The sequence below is a fragment of the Bos javanicus genome, chromosome 19 (genome assembly GCF_032452875.1).
Source record: "Bos javanicus breed banteng chromosome 19, ARS-OSU_banteng_1.0, whole genome shotgun sequence".
NCBI classification, from domain to species: domain Eukaryota; kingdom Metazoa; phylum Chordata; class Mammalia; order Artiodactyla; family Bovidae; genus Bos; species Bos javanicus.
In genome coordinates, this window is record NC_083886.1 from 46960406 (window position 1) to 46982117 (window position 21712).

Consider the following 21712-nt stretch of genomic DNA (forward strand, 5'->3'; position numbering starts at 1 on the left):
TGCTAAGACCTATTTTTTTTTTCCTTCTAAGTTTTCAATCCATTGCAGACCAATGTTTTCGTAAAAATACAATTTAAAAAAGTGATAATTTTTAAATTACTAAAAAAAGTTTCTAAATTCTTATTATCAATTTCGATATTTTTCTCATGATGGACTGGTAACAACGGTTCATGGCTCAGCAATGATCTGTAGACTGTATGCCAAACTGCCTGGTTGTTGCTAATAGATAAAAATCCACGCACATATGGACACCTTATCTTTGACAAAGGAGGCAAGAATATACAATGGATTAAAGACAATCTCTTTAACAAGTGGTGCTGGGAAATCTGGTCAACCACTTGTAAAAGAATGAAACTAGATCACTTTCTAACACCATACACAAAAATAAACTCAAAATGGATTAAAGATCTAAACGTAAGACCAGAAACTATAAAACTCCTAGAGGAGAACACAGGCAAAACACTCTCTGACATACATCACAGCAGGATCCTCTATGACCCACCTCCCAGAATATTGGAAATAAAATCAAAAATAAACAAATGGGACCTAATTAACCTTAAAAGCTTCTGCACATCAAAGGAAACTATTAGCAAGGCGAAAAGACAGCCTTCAGAATGGGAGAAAATAATAGCAAATGAAGCAACTGACAAACAACTAATCTCAAAAATATACAAGCAACTCCTACAGCTCAACTCCAGAAAAATAAACAACCCAATCAAAAAATGGGCCAAAGAACTAAATAGACATTTCTCCAAAGAAGACATACAGATGGCTAACAAACACATGAAAAGATGCTCAACATCACTCATTATCAGAGAAATGCAAATCAAAACCACTATGAGGTACCATTTCACGCCAGTCAGAATGGCTGCGATCCAAAAGTCTACAAATAATAAATGCTGGAGAGGGTGTGGAGAAAAGGGAACCCTCTTACACTGTTGGTGGGAATGCAAACTAGTACAGCCACTATGGAGAACAGTGTGGAGATTCCTTAAAAAACTGGAAATAGAACTGCCTTATGATCCAGCAATCCCACTGCTGGGCATACACACTGAGGAAACCAGAAGGGAAAGTGACACGTGTACCCCAATGTTCATCGCAGCACTGTTTATAATAGCCAGGACATGGAAGCAACCTAGATGTCCATCAGCAGATGAATGGATAAGAAAGCTGTGCTACATATACACAATGGAGTATTACTCAGCCATTAAAAAGAATACATTTGAATCAGTTCTAATGAGGTGGATGAAACTGGAGCCTATTATACAGAGTGAAGTAAGCCAGAAGGAAAAACATAAATACAGTATACTAACGCATATATATGGAATTTAGAAAGATGGTAACAATAACCCGGTGTACGAGACAGCAAAAGAGACACTGATGTATAGAACAGTCTTATGGACTCTGTGGGAGAGGGAGAGGGTGGGAAGATTTGAGAGAATGACATTGAAACATGTAAAATATCATGTAAGAAACGAGTTGCCACTCCAGGTTCAATACACGATACTGGATGCTTGGGGCTGGTGCACTGGGACGACCCAGAGGGATGGTATGGGGAGGGAGGAGGGAGGAGGGTTCAGGATGGGGAACACATGTATACCTGTGGCAGATTCATTTTGATATTTGGCAAAACTAATACAATTATGTAAAGTTTAAAAATAAAATAAAATAAAAAAAAGAACGTCAAAAAAAAAAAAAGACATTACAGTTGCACCCTCAATGCAGGACAATTTTGCCATTCAGCGGCAACATTTTTGATTGTCACACGGCAGGAAGGAGGGACTACCGGCACTGAGTGAATAGAGGCCAGAGATGCTATTAAACAACCTAAATGAACAGCACAGCCCCCGCCCCCCGACCAAGACTTATCCAGCCTAAAATGTCAAAAATGCCAAGGCTGAGAAACTCTGCTTTACAAGTGTAATGCAAATGAATAATTAGAAGAAAGGCTAAGAACAGACACATAAGCACCTGAGTCTGCCTGGAAGGTTAAATGGACAGTACTTACCAAAGTCCTCATCTCCTGACTCGTAGCTTTCCAGAACCCAACCACGGCCTAACTTTTCAACAACAGTGTTGCTAGACTGGTCAAAGTTGTGAGTGCTGTGCCTTGCTTACTGTCAAGTTCCAAGGATACAAACAACCATCCCTCCCTTCCCCCTACCCAAATCACTCAGCATTTAAGGCCTCACTCTAGGGCTAACTCCTCCAAGAAGTCTTCTGTGATCCTTTCTTTCAAAATTCCTAAAGATTTGCCATCTATACCACTCATTTAGCATTCTATCACATACTGGCTTTTGATACTATTGACATTTGTTAGGTTATATTGTTTAACTCCTAAATGATTATTTGATTTTCACATTCATGTGCCATCTCTAAGCTGACAGCTCACTAAGAGACAGCTTCTGACACAGCCCCAGCAGCCACCCATTTCCTGTAGTGTGCTACAAAGAGCACCCAAAGCATACGAAGCACGGGGACTAGAGTTACTGGGGAGCAGGCATCACAGTCCTACCACCAGTTCTTCACATGTCTTGAGCTCATGACAATCTGAATATATCAGGTTACTGCAAAAGTAACATCTACAAACTTTAGTATCTTAGAAAGTTTACGGATTCATAGACTGAGTGTCTATACTTCTTACTGCAGGCCAAGGTAAGTCCTCAGGTTTCTGCCATATTCAAGTTCCAGAAAATCTACTAGAAATAAGAAAATTAAGGAATCCCAATTAAGACAGTTCCTCCATTCAAATTTTAAAACCCAGATACTTCTTTATGCTTTCAGTCAAGACACTCACTGCCCAGACAACAATCTGAGATTTTAGAAAATATCTCTACTCTTAAAAACAAAAATGGTTAGAAGGTGGTGGGAAGAAGGGGAAGGAGTAGAAGCAAGGAAAAAGAGGAGGAGGAGGAGACGAAAAGGAGTATGATAAAGAGGAAGGAGGAGGCGGTAATTTAACTCTTTAGCAGAGGAATAGAGGGCAAAAAGCTTAAACAGTTGTCTGACATATAAATGAAAAGGTCAGACTTCCATAGTTATTAACCAGCTCTATATATGCTCAGTATGCAGAATTCTACCAAATCACCAAAGTACTGGGTAATGTCTGAATGTGAAGACTGTCATTTATAAGTGTGTACAGGAAATGGTAGTGGGTGAGGCCAGACCTATAGACCTGCAGTGCTTTAATAATTCCTCCCTCCCTTTTCACCCCCCAAATCTATTAGGTCTAAGCTCTTACAACCTTATATATATGGAAAGGTTGAGAATTAATTCAGGAAGAAAGGCAAAAGTGAAAGTTATGTACTCATCATAGGATATTATCTGACATAAAATTCAAGGCTTTATTGACTACTTGACTCTTAACTTCATCTCCTCAATATCCAGAGGCAACTCGGAATACAGACTCTGAAGCCAAGCATCCTGATTCCCAGTTGCAACACTGCCAGTTACTAGTTGTACAAACTCAGTGAGTCATTTCCTTTCCTCTTTTCCTCCCCCTGCTTCCTGGACCAGAGACCCAAGTTCTAGTACTAGTTCCACCATTGACCTGGTTAGTGACCTTGGGCCACAATTTCTGCACCTGTAAGGAGAAGGCACCAGGGGATGTACTAGATCAGTGGTTCTCAACCAAGGGTGATTTTGCCCCCAGGGGACATTTGACAATGTCTTGAGATATTTCCGATTATCACCACTAGGTTTGAGAGGAACAGTGCAACTTGGCTTCTAGCCGGTAGAGGCCAGAGATGCTGCTGAAAATACTACAATGCACAGGACAGCCAGTACCTCAGGACAAATAAATATCCAGCTCAAAATGTCAACGGTGCCACAACTGAAAAACCTATGGCTTCAGCTCCCTTGAAGGTCACCTCAGAGGTCCCCTAGAAGTAAGGCTGAGAAGCCCATTTTAATAGTTTTATATTATGGGCTTTCATGAGAAAAGAACAACATAAGAGTTAATGACATGCACTCTCAGGCTAGATTCAGTCATTTCAGTTCAGTCGCTCAGTCGTGTCCGACTCTTTGTAACCCCATGGACTGAAGCACGCCAGGCTTCCCTGTCCATCACCAACTCCCAGAGCTTGCTCAAAGTCATGTCCATAGAGTCAGTGATGTCATCCAACCATCTCATCCTCTGTTGTCCCCTTCTCCTCCTGCCTTCAATCTTTGCCAGCATCAGGGTCTTTCCCAATGAGTCAGTTCTTCACATTAGATGGCCAAAGTATTGGAGTTTCAGCTTCAGCACCAGTCCTTCCAATGAATATTCAGGACTGATTTCCTTTAGGATGGACTGGTTGGATCTCCTCACAGTCCAAGGGACTCTCAAGAGTCTTCTCCAACACCAGAGTTCAAAAGCATCAATTCTTTGGTGCTCAGCTTTCTTTGTAGTCCAACTCTCACATCCATACCTGAATACTGGAAAAACCATAGCCTTGACTAGATAGACCTTTGTTGGCAAAGTAATGTCTCTGCTTTTTAACATGCTGTCTAGGTTGGTCATAGCTTTTCCTCCAAGGAGCAAACATCTTTTAATTTCATGGCTGCAGTCACCATCTGCAGTGATTCTGGAGCCCAAAAAATAAAGTCTCTGTTTCCATTGTTTCCCCATCTATTTGCCATGAAGTGATGGGACCGGATGCCATGATCTTAGTTTTCTAAATATTGAGTTTTAAGGCAACTTTTACACTCTTTCACTTTCTTCAAGAGGCTCTTTAGTTCTTCTCTTTCTGCCATAAGGGTGGTGTATCTGCATATCTGAGATTATTGATATTTCTCCCAGCAATCTTGATTCCAGCTTGTGCTTCTTCCAGCCTGGCATTTCGCATGATGTACTCTGCATATGAGTTAAATAAGCAGGGTGACAATATACAGCCTTGATGTACTCCTTTCCCTATTTGGAACCAGTCTGTTGTTCCATGTCCAGTTCTAACTGTTGCTTCTTGACCTGCATACAGATTTCTCAGGAGATGGGTCAGGTGGTCTGGTATTCCCATCTCTTTCAGAATTTTCCACAGTTTGTTGTGATCCACAGTCAAAGGCTTTGGTGTAGTCAACAAGGCAGAAATAGATGTTTTTCTGGAACTCTCTTGCTTTTTCGATGATCCAATGGATGTTGGCAATTTGATCTCTGGTTCCTCTGCCTTTTCTAAATCCAGCTTGAACATGTGGAAATTTCATGGTTCACGTATTGCTGAAGCCTGGCTTGGAGAATTTTGAGCATTGCTTTGCTAGTGTGAGAGATGAGTGCAATTGTGTGGTAGCTTGAACATTCTTTGGCATTGCTTTTCTTTGGGATTGGAATGAAAACTGACCTCTTCCAGTCCTGTGGCCACTGCTGAGTTTTCCAAATGTGCTGGCATATTGAGTGCAGCACTTTCACAGCATCATTTTTCAGGATCTGAAATAGCTCAACTGGAATTCCACGACCTCCACTATTGTTCGCAGTGATGATTCCTAAGGTTCACTTGACTTAGCATTCCAGGATGTCTGGCTCTAGGTAAGTGATCACACCATTGTGGTTATCTGGGTCATGAAGATCTTTTCTGTATAGTTCTTCTGTGTATTCTTGCCACCTCTTCTTAATATCTTCTGCTTCTGTTAGGTCCATACCATTTCTGTCCTTTATCGTGCCCATCTTTGCATGAAATGTCCCCTTGGTATCTCTAATTTTCTTGAAGAGATCTCTAGTCTCTTCCATTCTTTTGTTTTCCTCTATTTCTTTGCATTGATTGCTGAGGAAGGCCAGACTGTCTGAGTTCAAATCTACCACTTACTAGCTATATGTCTTGGACCAGTTACTCAACCTTTAGAGACTCACTTACCTTTTCCATTAAATGAGGACAATACAGTATGTACCCCATAATGTTGTTGTGAGGGTTAAATAAATTAATAGATGTAAAGCATTTAGAGCAGTGCCTGGCCCTATATAATTAACAGCTAACATCACCATTACCACCTGAATACAGAAGGAAAATTGAAAAAAAAAAAACAAAACCAACCATTTTACTTTAGGAGTCACATGAATTAGGTTCCTGAGTGGAAAGGTTTTTAAGACCAAAGGGATTCAAGCATGGTTGCTCACATGGCAGACACTCTGCTCTCCCCCAATCCCTTCTCCCACTCCTTCCTCTCTCATGCTTCCACAGCTGCTTAAAGTCTCTAAAGTCTCGGGTGCAAATGTTCTCACGGTTGGGAGGGAATACAAGCTACTTGCACCCATTCCATAATACAAAAAGTATATCCATTCTACAATGCAGAAATTAACTGGAGGAAGTGGTCTGTTACACATCAAGAAACTGTTTTTATCTTTCAGGAGAAAAGGACAGGTGTGTCTGCCTATGCTTAGCAAGGGGCTGCCATCGTAGCTCTTGGGATCCAGGCCTGTCTCTGAGCTCTCCTTCTCCACAGAAACTTCACCAGGGAGAGGGACATCCTTGTCCCCCAGCTCCCTTGATGTGCCGTCAGGGGAGCTGCCATGAGACAGACAGAGCCTATATGGTTGTCTTTTTGTTTTTTAATTATACAAGCAGAAATATCACAGGTAAACATTCAGAGAAGAGGCACACAGAGTGAAGGGACAAAGTCTCTCTTTATGTCCCATCCTTATTTCCCTTTCACGGAAGCAAGCAAGTTTTTTTTTCAATTTAATGTGAGTTCATATTGACTTTTCTAACAGCATTTACTTTAGTATGTTTAATTATTAAAACGTATCTGTACGTTTAGAGCTATATCATTTTAAGATTTGTTTCACTGTATTCCACAGTAGGTTGGGAAGGATGCAGCCTAATTTATTTAATCATTTCCTCACTGGCGGACATTTAGGTAAAAACTTCAGACTTCAACTTCACAATGACACAACTGTTGATTTGTAAGTAACTCAATTGTAGTTGCCAGCAAATAAAATCCAGTGGTGATTCTATAGATAGTTCTGCCTTCCTCAAAGAAAGAAATCATTCTAAAAGTCTATTTATAAATTAAAAATGCCAACTGAATTTACATATAATTTGACTCTGAGATAAAAGCATAACTATAACATTTATATTCAAACATAAATAAGTTTAACTTAAAAAATTAAAACCAATGAAAATTTAATTTTAGGTTAAAATTTTCAGCATATAAAAAGGCACCCATAATATTTCTCAGGGTGTCTGTTTTATCTTTATATCCTGCTCTACAGTTTCTGAAAATCACACAGTCATAAGGCCATTTTCTTCTTCTAATTAAAAAAATAAGATAAATTCCCCAACCTGAAGTTAGAATTAGTAAATTATCACATTCTTCATATTCAAGTATCATCTATAAGTACTCAGTGGAAAAGCAGAAGGGGTGAGTTTTGCATCTCTAACTAGTGAGCAATTGCTTTCTTTTCCTTTCCTAATAAATTACAGGCAGACTTGAACAGATGTCAGGTTGGCATTCAAAACCTAAAATATAGCTGAAAAGCAAGTTATGACTAATACAAGGAAAAAAGATGAATGTCAGAAAGCTTCATTTTTTTTTTGTTTTTTTTTCAAATTTCAGATAAGCTCTTTAGCCTTAGGGTTCCTTTTACAGAGCCCTAGAGTTCGGCAAGATGTCTTAACCCCCATTTAAATTGCAATCTCTCCTCATGTGTGGGGGTGTGAAAATGCATTTTAAGAGTGTCAGTGTTTATGTTAATCTTAGCAAAAACTCCCTCTCTCCCAAATATGGCATGGACAAAACCTCAGCGCCCTTTCTTCCTCCGTATTTTATTTGCACTGTTTTTAGCATGTGAAAGATGTCTGCATGTGATTGAAAGGCTCCTTATCTTCTCGGCAACTGACTTGGTACAGTAACTGCAGTTTCACTGGTGATATCAGAAACGAGTTGCTTTCCTCTAGAATTTCAAGAGAGACTTTAAAAATACAGATTGAAAATAGGTTTAGAGATGGAGGCAGAGAAAGGGGGACAAGAAAGAACACAGTGTCAGTTTCAAAGAAAGGGGGCACAAGATGCTAACTATTGGCTGTACCCCCCACGGGGTGGCCTGCATTTCTATCACAAAGTATAGTGCTGGCTCTCAGTTGTGTCCAACTCTGCGAGCACATGGACTGTAGTCCACCAGGCTCCTCTGTCCATGGGATTTTCCAGGCAAGAATAGTGGAGTGGGTTGCCATTTTCTATTCCAGGGGCTCTTCCCGACCCAGGGATCCACCCTGTGTCTCAATGGTCTCCTGCATTGACAGGCGGATTTCTTTTACCACTGAGCCACTTGGGAAGCCCAATTACAAGGTATAGGTCCACCCAAGGACAGGATGAGGCTTGAGGCCTTTAAGTCACTACACTCTTTCTTCCAGCTCTGAAACAGATAACTTCTGCCAAAGCCACTTTGCTTGATGCATGTGAACTTAGTCCTAAAATTATATTAAGAGACAGTAATTCTTTAACAATTATTTCACTGTTCTTTGAAAAAAAAAAATTGTTGTTTTTGCTCTGACATTTATGGTATAGAGGTAACTGCCAGGGATGCCAAAAAAGGAAGTTTCTTTGTACAAACTATCTTTTCCAACCAAAGAGCTATAATGAGAATGGAGGTGATCCTTTGTCCAGAGCACTCTCCACACAACTGCACACCAGGCAGTAAGCGTGGTGAAGGGCTGAACAGGCGCACAAGGGCATTCCTCTGACACCTCAGTGTACGCGAGGGCTGCGGCGTTTATTCACCCTTACTTAACGAGGCTGGTTTCTGACGCCAAGGTTTCTATCTGGGACCCAAAAGGTACTTCTGTTATCCCACAGAGTAAGGATTTAAGGTCTTTCCTAACTAAACGGATCTCACTGTAGGCGCTGGAGGACATCCTAACTAAGAGGCTGCTGGGTACCCACTAAGTGCAAACTTTAGGTCTAGTTTTCCTTGCTAATGCTTTCATGTGCTTTTAAGGAAGAGCAGCCCCATGTGGGTTTGGGGGTGAGTCCAACTGCTCCAGACAAGGAAAAAGCAAATAGTTACAATGATGCAGAAAAGAACAACAGAAGCCAAAGTGCATTCCCCCGAAGTAACTCCTTTTCCTAATTCTACATATGAGCTTTCTTCCACTCTCTGTGGGGCTGGTTGTATGTGACCTCTTTTCCCCTTAAAGACCTTCCTTGACTTTAATTCTATATATAAAAAAAATTTTTTTAACAGCGGCTTTCCTGGTGGTTCACCAGTAGAGAATCCACCTGCAAATGCAGGAGACATGAATTGGATCCCTGATCTGGGAAGATCCCACGTGCCTTGAAACAACTAAGCCCATGTGCCACAACTATGAAGCCTGCACTCTAGAGCCCAGGAGCTGCAACTAGTGAAGCCTATACACCCCAGAGCCCGCGCTCAGCAACAGAGAAGCCACTGCAATGAGAAGCCCACGCCCCGCAACCTGAGAGCAGCCCCACTCACTACAAGAGAAAAGCCCATGCAGATTCAGCATAGCCAAAAATGAATGAATAAAAATTTTAAAAGATTATCTCTTAAAATACTATAACAAAAACAGGAAGGTGTATATTACATACTTGCAAGTGTTTCAAGAGAAAAACTAACCTATGGGAAACTCTGGGACCCTTATTTCATGTCTATTACATTATCTGATCCCTATTTTTTTCTGCATAATTGTGTGCCTCTGGTTAATTCTTTAGTCTCTTTGTATCTCATCAGCAAAATTCTGTATGTATCAAACTATATATGCAATTTTGAAAAGCAACATGAAGTTTTACAGGCAAGAGGAAAGAACTATATTACCAAGAAGCATAATTATCAGTCTTATAAACACAATGACAGAAGAGAATTCTAAATTCATCACTTTGTGAACTTGAAACCTTGATATATAGGCAAGAAGATCCATTTAGTTAAGATTCCTGTTTACAAAGTAGACGTAACTCTAGACTCCATGGTAAAGACAATGATTTGGTCTCAAGCCAAAATAAAAATGTTCCCTGTTTAAATAAAGCAGTCTCATAACCTACATTAATTGTTCTTTTCTAATCCTTATTTTTTTTTTCATTTGAATTGATTTAACCAATCATATCCATGTCCAGTGAGATCCCATGCAGGTTGACTATTTCATTAACAAAGAATGAAGGAAAAAAAAAATCAGCAAATTTTGTTCCCACTTGGCAGGGTAAAAGAACACAGGATATACGTATAACAAGATGCATGTAATGTTAAATTAAATGTAGCAATTTGTACTTTCTATATGCCTTTATCAAAGCCTAATGAGAACTTTCTAACCACATTGTACTCAGAAGGCAATGAAATTTTTCTACGTAATTCCTCCAAAATTCAAATGAGAAAAGAAGCCTCTATAGGAAGATAAGGAATGATACATGCAGAGCAAGAGAATTCTTTCTCAGCCATTTCACCATTAAAGAAGTAGCATAAGGACACTGAGAGTCTTCATTCAGAAAAAAGAAAAAAAATGTCTTTCAGTTCAGCTCAAAAGCCAAGGTACCTTAAGACTTACTGCCTTCCCCCTACCCAGTTTTTAAATTTATTTTTAAAATGGAACATAACTGTTTTACAATGTTGTTAGTTTCTGCTATATAACAATGCAAATTAGCTATATATATACATATATCCCCTCCCTTTTCAGCCTCCCTCCCACCCCAATTTATTCTTTTAAGTCAAATTGACAACACATGCTTCTTGATAACAAAAAGCCATAAAGATAAAGAAATATTGCTTTTAAAAAGAACTCATTTATGCCTAAGTAAACCAATAAAAATATTAGAAAAATAAATCCATAAAAAATGTAATGGGTAGTAGTACTAACAAACAAACCTGAAATTCAAGGTCCTTGGTCAAAAAGCACGTTAACAACAAAAAGCATACTGTACAACTCAACTAATTTCAGTATGGACTGCAGAAACAGATTAAAGTCACTCAGAAATTCCAAATCTGTTTTAATTTCAAACTCTTCAAGAGCTGACAGAGTCACAAACCAACAGAAACGGGTTTACTTCTTTATAGGTTGTTCTCTCAACCTCAGAGAGAGGCCCTAAGGAGCAAGGCTTGGACAATGCACAAACAGGAAACTAGTATCTGAATGCTCGTAAGCTTTTAAACCTTGAGAAAGTATTTTAATATAGTTAAAAGATATAACTTATAGAAGCAGCTGTTTTTCTACTTGTTGGCTGTAGAGGGGTGGTGGTTTACTCGCTAAGTTGTATTGCCTCTTGTGACCCCATGTACTGTAGCCCTCCAGGATTCTCTGTCCATGGACTTTCCCAGGCATGAATACTGGAGTGGGTTGCCATTCCTTTCTCCAGGGATCTTCCCAACCCAGGAACCAAACCCACGTCTCCTGCATGGCAGGCAGATTCTTTACCGCTGAGCCACCAGGGGGAGTTTACATGATCAAAGACACAATCATCATACTCTCTGTATGGGGCTCGGGCTTGAAAATATGTAAAAAGATATTGCACAAGAATAACTTAGAACATTTGGAATCTTGTATCTCAAACATACTTAATCAATATTTCCATGTCTTTAAAGTTTTATGGATTTATTGTGCCTCAAAATACACCTTACCAAGGTAGTGAACTATCACATTTTTAACTATTTTCCAAATTAAAATTCTGTTTTTTTATGGACTTGGCCTTTGTGTCTTTCAGATAAAAAAAAGTATCTTATTGCCATTTCAAGGTGTATAAAACTCAGGTGATGAGGGTCTCTGTCATTTTCTCTTAATCCAATTTCAAGCTCGACCTTTAGCCAGTGAACAGGTGTGTGCTGTGTGTAACTTATCAGAGTGAGCGACTAGGCCGAACGGCTACCAACAACAGGAGGCTGAGAGAACCGAGCACTTAGTGCCTAGAAAGTAGTTCTCAGCCCCACCATGATGAATATACTTTTATCTCCCAGTAGCAATTTAAAGATAAAGAGTGATGGAGGTGAAGGGAGTAATATATTTGTATTCCTTCAGTTTTTTTGGATACAGTTTTTAACACGAATAGTCTGCCAGAAGCTGTTATGGTATAAATTCCTTCCTCAGATATTCTGTAGCTAACATTCCAATCCAACGTATGATATACATACGAAAACAGTCATGACAGCATTTCCACCAGGGCAAATAAAGCCATTTCACACATAGATAAATTAAATAAACCTTCAAGAAAGAAGTGATAAATGACTAGTGCATTTCTTTGTATGCAATGTGGAAATTCCTATGTATATTCTGCATTTGTCCTTTTGCATAAATTTAAAACATGCCAAGTATCCATTTACCAGGTATGAAGATGTATTAACTGGGTAATACAATTTTTAAAAAAAGCAACAGCTAATATTAGAACAGTATCCATAGTCTAATAGATAATGACTATTCGGCACAGTAAATCTGACCTTTAGTGAATCTTTAGAGTCAGATGACATTTCTAAATAGGCCCTGTTAAAAATTCATAAATATAATGAAATTTCTAAATATGTCCTATAGAGAAACATACTTGGATAAATAAATTAAATCAAGCAACCACAATTATTATGATTTTCCCATAAAATTAAAATGTAGTTTTAAAAATCCTAAAACTTTAAAAGTTTTTTTAAGCTTTTTTAAAAGAGGAAGAAAACAGAAACAGTTTGTCAGGACTGAAAAATAATTTCAAAACATTACTGAAAACAGATTTTATCACATCCATTTTTTAAAAACAATACAAGATTTTATCCAATTTTTCTTTTTAAAACTCACCCATCTGTTCCACAATCTCTGGAGGAAATACTCTGGAAGCAAATGCTCGTCGAAAAATATCTGAAAACTCCTTGTCCAGACCTCCTATTCCCATTTTCTCAAAGTTCCAGTCAGGATTGATGATGGACTGGCGATTTTCCTTGGTTTTTGCTTTGCCTATTTCAAACAAAGATAATCAAATGTGAGAGAAGAACTTCATCATTAAGCGTAAAAAAACAGTCAGAACTCCCTGGGCATCCTCAGTGAATAAAGAAAAGCTATCAAACATGAAAACACCTTCTTAGCTGATTTTTTAAGAAGGATGAGTTTTGTTATATTCGCTAGTTTGTCTGGTCCCCATTTAGGGTCACTCATGGTGTAGTCAATCCATGAAGCTTGGTCTTATTGACCTCTAACTCCTAACCACGTTAACTAACTTGGTTGATTAGAAGAAACACCATGTGCATATCTGATGAAGAAAACACTAGTTGCCAGACATGCAACTGAAATCTAGCAGTCCCTCAAGGCTCCTAAAGCAATATTTAAAAATACATATACTTATCTAAATTAAGTATATAATCAGGAATTTAACTCTTCAGCCTGAAAAGATGTATGAAGTTTAATGTCTTATTTGCTTTTTCTTCATTTGCACAATAATCTAAAATTATCCTAAAGTCTTGGATGATTTCAAAATTCATGTTTTCAAATTCTTTCACAAAGAAGAAAATTATCTAACTTAAATGTCATAGTGCCCCCTAAAGAAACTCAAGAGAACCACATTAACTCTCTCAAACACAAAGAATAAAAGTGCCTTAGTACAGCCCACATAAACAAAAAAAAGAAAGTACTATAGTTTTCTTTTAATTAGGGAATAACAGGTCACATTAGAAAAAGTCTACCCTAGATGCTAACTGTAGGGTTAGTTTTGTGGACTTAACACTTCCTTTACGAAGTAACCAAAAATACTTTTCTTAAACTCTACTGCCCTCTTGTGGCGAAATTGTACAATTTTACTTTCCAATGGTGGGGGAAAACTATTCATCACACTTAGAAATTACCTCCATTGTACAAAAGTCATGCAACTCTCTTGGAATAATATACCATATAATATACAAAGAAATCACTCCAGAAACATATTGGATCAACAACAGGAGATTATGATATATCCTAATTATGATCGAACCTTAGTCTCCTACTTGGTAGGTGGACGCTTTAGCCACCAGGGAAGCCATAAAACAATATATTAGTCATTTAGAAACAATATTGTAGAAGTATATTTATTAAGATGCTTGAAATATGTTAAGCAAAAAGAACAAACTATAAAACAGTATGAAGATATAATCAAATATTTTAAATTTTAGAGTGAGCTGTTTTTGAGCGCTTATTCATATTTCATGAAATAAATATTTTACAGTTGAAAAACAATAAAAGAGGAATGATAATTTATGGCTCTCGAGAAAAGGACACGCATTCAAATTTAAATGACTTTGGATATAAGTGTGTAACCACTGAAAATCCTCTACCTTGTACTGGGATAGACACCAACACAGGTAAATACAGTTAATGGCATCATTATGCTGATGACTTACTATTTTTAGAGCCCAATCCGCATTATTTTAATATAATAAAAGTGGGGTTAACGTACAAGAGTAGGACTGAACTATGAATCTTCTGGAAAGACTTTCTTTACCTGTACACTGATCGTTTAACTCAGTCACTAATGGAAATAATGCTAGTATCACATATAACACACATCCAGCTGAGGGACATTCTACAAAATACATGACCAGCTCTCATGGTCATGAAAAGACAATGAAAGTCTGAGGAACTGTCAGACACTGGAGAAGACTATGGAGACTAAACCACTAAATGCAACGTGGAATTCCGAGTTAGATCCTAGAACAGAAAAAGGACATGATGAAAAAACTGACAAAATCCAAATAAAGTCTCTAAAACAGTTAGCAGCAATGGAAACATGTTAATCTAGTTTTGGAAAAGTGTACTATGGTTACTTAAGAGGTACCATCACAGGAAGCTGGTTAAGTGTATACAGGAACTTTCTGAAATATCTTTCATGAATCTTCTGTCAGCCTGCACATATTTATTAAAAGTTAAAAAATTAATTTTTATCTATCTTTTCCTTTATTTTTTTAGTGAGGTTACTAGGAAATTTAAAATGACATACATTATATTTCTATTGGACAAAACTGATTTAGTGAAGGTTTTAAATTTTTTCTACATCAGTACATCCGAAAGATAGGAAATACTCAATGATTCTGTGATTGGCCTTTTCAAGGCAAGTGTCTCTGTTCTCCCTCCCTGTTTAATCACTGTAGTTGAGTCACGTATTGTTAACAGATGTGCTGTGCTTAGTCGCTCAGTCGTGTCTGACTCTCTGCGACCCCAAGGACTGTAGCCCACCAGGCTCCTCTGTCCACGGGGATTCTCCAGGTAAGAATGCTAGAGTGGGTTGTCAGGCCCTCCTCCAGGGGATCTTCCCCACCCAGGGATCGAATCCAGGTCTCCTGCATTGCAGGTTCTTTACTGTCTGAGCCACCAGGGAAGCCCATTATTAACAGATGGTCCCTCAGAATCTTCTAAAAATTGTAAATCTTACCAATAAGATTGAGTGATGAATTTTCTGCTTTTTCAAATGCAACCTGACTGTTTCCAACAACCAGCCCTATTTCAATCTATAAAGAAAGACAATAATTAGTAGTTAGTCTTACAGCAGATTTCTGGACTTCTCAAAGCAAGGTGAAAAACAAAAGAGAAATGAAGTCTCCATGAGCAAAGCAAATTTTTCAAACTATCAGCTATTTCAAATTACTATTAGATCTTCACATGAGTCTGTTTTATACTGTATTTTAATAACTATGCTGGCTTTAAAGGCAAATTTTCCCTACTATCTTAGAAGAGTACAGAATATAAAAGAAATCACTGAGGGAGAGAATGGCTAGGAAAATTGTATTAATTTGTACAAGGCACATCATACAGATTATCAGAAATAAAGCATACCTTCTGTCTTTTACCAGTTGCAGGCTCTCCCTTGAGGATACTAGGATCCATGGCTTCAATGTCTTTGACCAGTAAGCCAAAAAGCTTTTCATTGAAGCTAAATACAAGCTATGTAGAAAAGACGGGGGAAAAAAAATCACTGCATGATATAATGGTTTGATTTTCACATAATTGCCAATGTTTTTCAAACGCAGGCAAGCAGCTTTCTCTTGTATATCACTCTTCTCCACAAGGCAAACTACCCACATAACAAAGGAACTAACATTTACTGAGTGTCTGCTGTGTGCCAAACAAACATTACAGGATGTTCTGTAATACTCAGTAACTCTCTTGCAAAAAATCAGTCCTACTTTACCAGTAAGGATGCTGAGATTCAGAGAGGAGCTAAATGGGGCCTAGAGTAACAGCAAATGGCAGTGCCGGGATGCAAGCCTGGGTTGTGTGCCTCCACATCATGCTTTTCTACAATCAACACTAAGTGCCTCCCATGCGAGTGCAGACACAGCTTCTGAATGCTCGTTCACTCGCCAAATATTTATTAAGTGCCTTCTACAAGCTAGGCCCTCATTGAGGTTCCGGGGTACAACAAAAATACAATAAACAAGGCTGACTGTCCATCCTGCCACTACTAACTACCAAGAATGGGAATAAATACTAAGAAGAATGATTTAAGATATTTATTTCTTCTCTGTATTATGGAGGATTTTTTTTCGTGGGTTTGTAGACGTTTGCATGTCACTGGGTTTTAAATTATTACAAATACCAAGGCATTTTCTATTAAAATACAAAAGCTAAAAGAGAAGGTAAAAACAATGAAGTTTTAGTTAGGCAATTTGAGCACAACTATCAGAAAGTGTAGGAATCCAGAAGGACTATGGTGAAGCCCGAAAAGCAATGCGCAGGTAAATCAACAAACTGTCAGCTACCTATCACCCTGGGGAGCCGCCTCAATCCATCTAATTCCAAGGAGCAGCCCAGCGGATCTCTAGTGCATCATCCCATTTGACTGACATTAACAGTACATGGCATTTCTTTCTTATTTTCTGTCTTTTCCAACTAGAAAGGAAACTCTACAAAGGTAGGAACTGTGTCTGTCTTATTCACCAAAGATTTACAGGGCCTAAAATAGTATTTACTGAACTTGTACTAGGTGTTCAATAAGTATTTGCTAATGAATGGATCAACTGACTAGCAGGTTCTTGTCTCAGCTACACAGGGCAGCTCACAGGTCGTCTCTGGACCTAAATAAAATTCCTCATGTGCAAAATGAGGAGGTTAGACAAGATAACCTCTGAGGTTCATTCCAATTCCAGTACTCTTAAAAACAATAATATGTGTTCTGTGTCCTTTTCCTGTCTATCAGTAACTCAAGTTTTCAATTGTGAAAGTTTGATATTACAATATATGGATTAACCAAATCCTTAAGAGTCTCGTCTTTCCAGGTAATACACTCCACTCATTTCCACAGGTCCCTCCTTCTGCCATTTCTTCCATTTTACAGGCCTTCCCACAGGAGAGACACAAGGACAGTCTATGTAACTCATGAGAGATCAGAACACTATAAAGCTGGAATTTTCAAACTTTTTGGGCTCAGAATCCTTTTATATTCCTAAACCCCCAAATTTTGTTTATATGGATTGTAATAATCTGTTGATATTCACTGTATTAGAAATTAGAACAAGAAAATTTATTAATTAAAAAAAACAATAATTAAGTATATTATATATTAACATAAATAACAGTTATAATTTATTTTAAAATATTTCAATTTCCCAAGGTATAAAACATAAGTGAGAAGAGTGGCACTGTGACATTTCTGCAAATCTCTAATTTCTTGCTTAATGGAAGACCACTCAGCATTCATGTTTGCCTCAGCAGGCAGTGTAACTATGCACAACTCCACTTGTGAGAGAATAAGATGAAATGGGCACATAACACCCTTTTTAAAAAATGTTTTGGTATTAGATTTGACCTCACAAACCCCCTGAAATGGCCTCAAGGCCACAGTTTGAGAACAGCTGCTGTGGAGCTATGGGAGGAGGAAAGAGTTAATGATTCAGAAAAGTCACAGAAAAAGAGACAAATGGAATGGTAAGGGCAAAAGAGCAGAGATTATTTATGTAGAAAAACAAATAATAATTTATGAACTCACACATTTTTTTAGGTAAAATAAAAAAAAAAAACAAAAGCACACAGAATTTCTTCTTAGGAGACCAAACAATGTACTAACTGAAGTCCAAAGAAGGGAGCAATAATAAACAGGGTCACTTTTTTCTTTTATTCTATTGGACTATAGTTGACTTACCCTGTTGCGTTAGCTTCAGGTGTACAGCCAAGTGATTCAATTATACACATATTCATTTTATTTTAGATTCTTTTCTCATATTGATTATTACAAAATATTGGGTACAGTTCCCTGTGCTATACAGTAGGTCTGTGTTGGTTATCTATTTTAAACATTGTGGGGGGGGGGGTGTGTGTGTGTGTGTGCACCCCAAGCTTCTGATTTATCCTTCCCCCAATGTTTCCCTTTAGGTAACTGTAAGTTTGTTTTCAATAGCTGTAAGTCTTTTCTGTTTAATATATAAGTTCCCTTCTTTTTTAAAATTAAATTCCACATAAGAGTGACATCACAGGATATGTTTTCCTCTATCTGATTCACTTCACTCAGTCAATATGATAATCTCCAGGTTCATCATTGTTGCTACAAATGGCATTATTTCACTTTTTTATGGCTCAGTAATATTCCATTGTATATATGACCCTCATCTTCTTTATAAGCAATATTATTTTTAAGAAGAGAAAATCTGGGCTTCAAAAGCTCCATAAAAAACTGAATATATATTTACATGTAATTTTCTTAAGATTCTCAAAGAAGCTCATAACCAAAAAAGTTAAGAATTACTTTTCTACAGAAATACATCAGGAAAACAGAAAGACATCCCCAGACAAATGTCCCGTGACAAGAAAAGAAATTTGAAATACATGTCTACAGTGTTCCCAAATTTACAGAAAGAAAAGCTTCTGTCCTTATACATGACACTGTAACCTAATTTATAATTTTTCTAAACAGTCTGCTAGAGGTTCAGCAAATATATTTCCCTCACTTTTTATCACTCACCTTAGATATAGCTGTTCATATGCAAAGCTCCTCTCAGCTTTTAAAAAACAATTAATTTTGGACAAGTACAGAGATTAGAATGTCTCTAAATGAAAGAAAGTTTAAAACTACCTGTTGACCCACTGAGAATGCCTGGTTGTTGAACTGCTGAATAAATTCTGCGGCCATCTTGTCAGTATCATACGGGTTGGAGTCGATACTTTTTTTCTGCAGGAAATCAATCTCGATGGTCATCGTGCCAATACACTGCTTGGCTTTGTCAAAGGTATATAAGGACACTAGGGAAGAAACAAAGGAGCATTTTTTTTTAATCACAGAGACACCAAATCCTTGCTGTGCTTCAAGTAACTAAAAGTTTCACATAAATGAATTAGAACGTGACCAAAGGGGGATTTTTCATGACGTTCATTGGAGGAATACGTAAGGCACCGATATTTTTTAAACACAATAATAACCACTAGAGATGTTCTTCCCCCTGACTTAATTGGAACATACTAAACAGCAATCTCCTGTACTTTTACCCCTCACCTGACTGTTCTGGGGAAATTACAGCTGTCCCCATATACCCTCTCCATCTTCCTCCTTCTCATTAGGCAGAGGATGAAGTGACAGAATGGGAAATCCTGGTGGAGATGGCATACCATGCTGTTTCCAAACAAGACTTTTGCTTGACACAAGAAAGAGCTAAGGTCAGAGGTGTGTGGACTCTTGCTTTAGCAAATTAATAGTGTAGGACCAAAACAAAAACCAAAACAAAACCAAAAAAACCTTTGAGAAAAAAATGTTTCCTAGAGGGGTTTCCTCCAGAGCAACTCAAGACTTTGACATTTCTTTTTTTAATACTACAGAAATATTTACTGAGCACCTATGATTTCAGGGAACCTCAGTAAGTTCTACATGCATAATAGGATAAAGACCAGACCTTTAGCTCATTTTTGTATTAACAGCGTCTGTGGGCTTCCCAGGTGACTCAGTGGTAAAGAATCTGCCTGCTAATGCAGAAGATGCCAGAGATGTGGGTTCAATTCCTAGGCTGAGAAAATCCCAAGGAGGAGAAAATGGCAACTCACTCCAGCATTTTTGCCTGGGAAATTTCAAGGACAGAGAAGCCTGGTGGGCTACAGTCCATGGGGTCGCAAAGAGTCAGACATGACCAAGCACAGCAAACAAACAATGGTGTTAGCAGGATTCTTAATATATTCACGAACTGTTTAAATGAAACAACAGCAGCAAAACACCTATACTTTCCATACTAGTAACAAAAGAGGCAAAACAAAGGGACTCTGGAAACTGCGTTTCAATCTATTAGTAAATGGACGAATGTAAAAAACTTTCTGTGCCTTGATTTGTCACACCTATAAAATAAGACTGGGCTAGATAAACCTTTATGGTCCTTTCATGCCCAATTTCTGTTCTCAACTTATTTTTTACAGACTAGCTGAGTCTAGTATTGAGTTACGTACAAGGATTTTTTGTAAATCCTTTGAATGAAATTGCTTGATTAATCATATTTTTGTATTTTGGTCTGCCATCATAAAGGGGACACACATATTTGATATATGTTTTCAAAAGCAAAATAACAAAGAAAGCCAGGATGGAGGGTTGGAAAATTTGCTGAAGATCAAATATAAGCTCAAATCTCAGCTGAGAGTTTCAGAATACTCTCTGGCCTCCACTTCTGCATGTTGTGTTATTTTTGTGTCCTTCCTAGGAAGTACAGATTACATTCTGAGTGATTTTCATAAGAGAGCTTAGTTGTTTCTCCATAAGAAATATTTATAGGATGAATTATTAATGGAAAATAAATAAGCTGATCAACAATCTCATTTCCAGGGGTCTGTCCCCAGAAGACTCTTAAACATGTGTCTAAAAAGAAAGTTACAGGGAGGTTCATTGCAGCATTATTTCTAATAGTCAAACATTTTAAAAATGCTTATCAGTCAGGAAATGATGAATAAAATGTGGCATAGTCATAATGTAGAATAATGTGTAGCACTTAAAATTAAAATCTGATATATATTTAATAAAGATGAATGGTCCATTAAAACATAATATTGAGTGAAAAAAGTATAATTCAGAAAGGGCTGCACAGTATAACACAATTTTGTGCATTAAAGACTCCAAAACAATTTCATGGCATCACCATGTGTGTGTATACATATATGCATGAATATGTACAGGTGTTTGAACCATTCTTATACCAAGAAATTTGAATACGTTATTAAAATATCATCAATACCAACTATAGTTTTCAAATGCATCTTAATTTAAGGTCAATGTTCCTAAACAGAAAAGACTAAGTTGTTACAATTTCAAATGCTACGGCAGTACCATGGACAGTTTCACAGGCAGCACCATGGTCAGCGCCATCATCAGCCCCCAAAGGGACAGATGCCCTGAGGGTTTCAACAAGGAGCAAAGGGCCAAAAGGTTAAAAATGTTTATTTTATGACCAATAGTAATTTAACATCAAAGATTAATTTATAAACAAAAAATTACAGCCAGTGCTTTGAACAGGCATTACAAAGACAGGTTCAAAAAAACGTGTTAACTGAATGAACATCAGTCTGCAATACTTAAAACATGGTACTTCCAGAGAGAAAACTAAATGATTCTTGTAGAAGATTTAGTCTGAGAACTAAAATCACTGACCTGACTAAAAAATTCTGCTTACAGACAGAACTCCTGTTTTAGAATCTTTGAATAAACACTCCCCTTCATACCAAACTTCCTATTCTCTCTTTGTCTACACCTCTACTTACACTCGGAGAAGACAATGGCAACCCACTCATTTTCTTGCCTGGAAAATCCCATGGGCGGAGGAGCCTGGTAGGCTGCAGTCCATGGGGTCGCTAAGAGTTGGACACAAATGAGCGACTTCACTTTCACTTTCCATTTTCATGCATTGGAGAAG

At 37.8% G+C, this 21712-nt stretch overlaps 1 protein-coding gene across 2 annotated transcripts in view; it reads right to left on the reverse strand.

The window, feature by feature from the left end:
- Window positions 1-21712, reverse strand: part of NSF (N-ethylmaleimide sensitive factor, vesicle fusing ATPase) — a 150543-nt gene that overhangs the window by 100528 nt on the left and 28303 nt on the right. For both annotated transcript variants that reach the window (XM_061392196.1, XM_061392195.1), the window contains exons 5-8: window positions 18910-19076; window positions 15678-15785; window positions 15277-15352; window positions 12681-12836 (exon numbers count right to left, since the gene is read on the reverse strand). In XM_061392196.1, the coding sequence (XP_061248180.1) occupies window positions 12681-12836; window positions 15277-15352; window positions 15678-15785; window positions 18910-19076 (507 nt within the window). The remainder of the gene's footprint in view (window positions 1-12680; window positions 12837-15276; window positions 15353-15677; window positions 15786-18909; window positions 19077-21712) is intronic.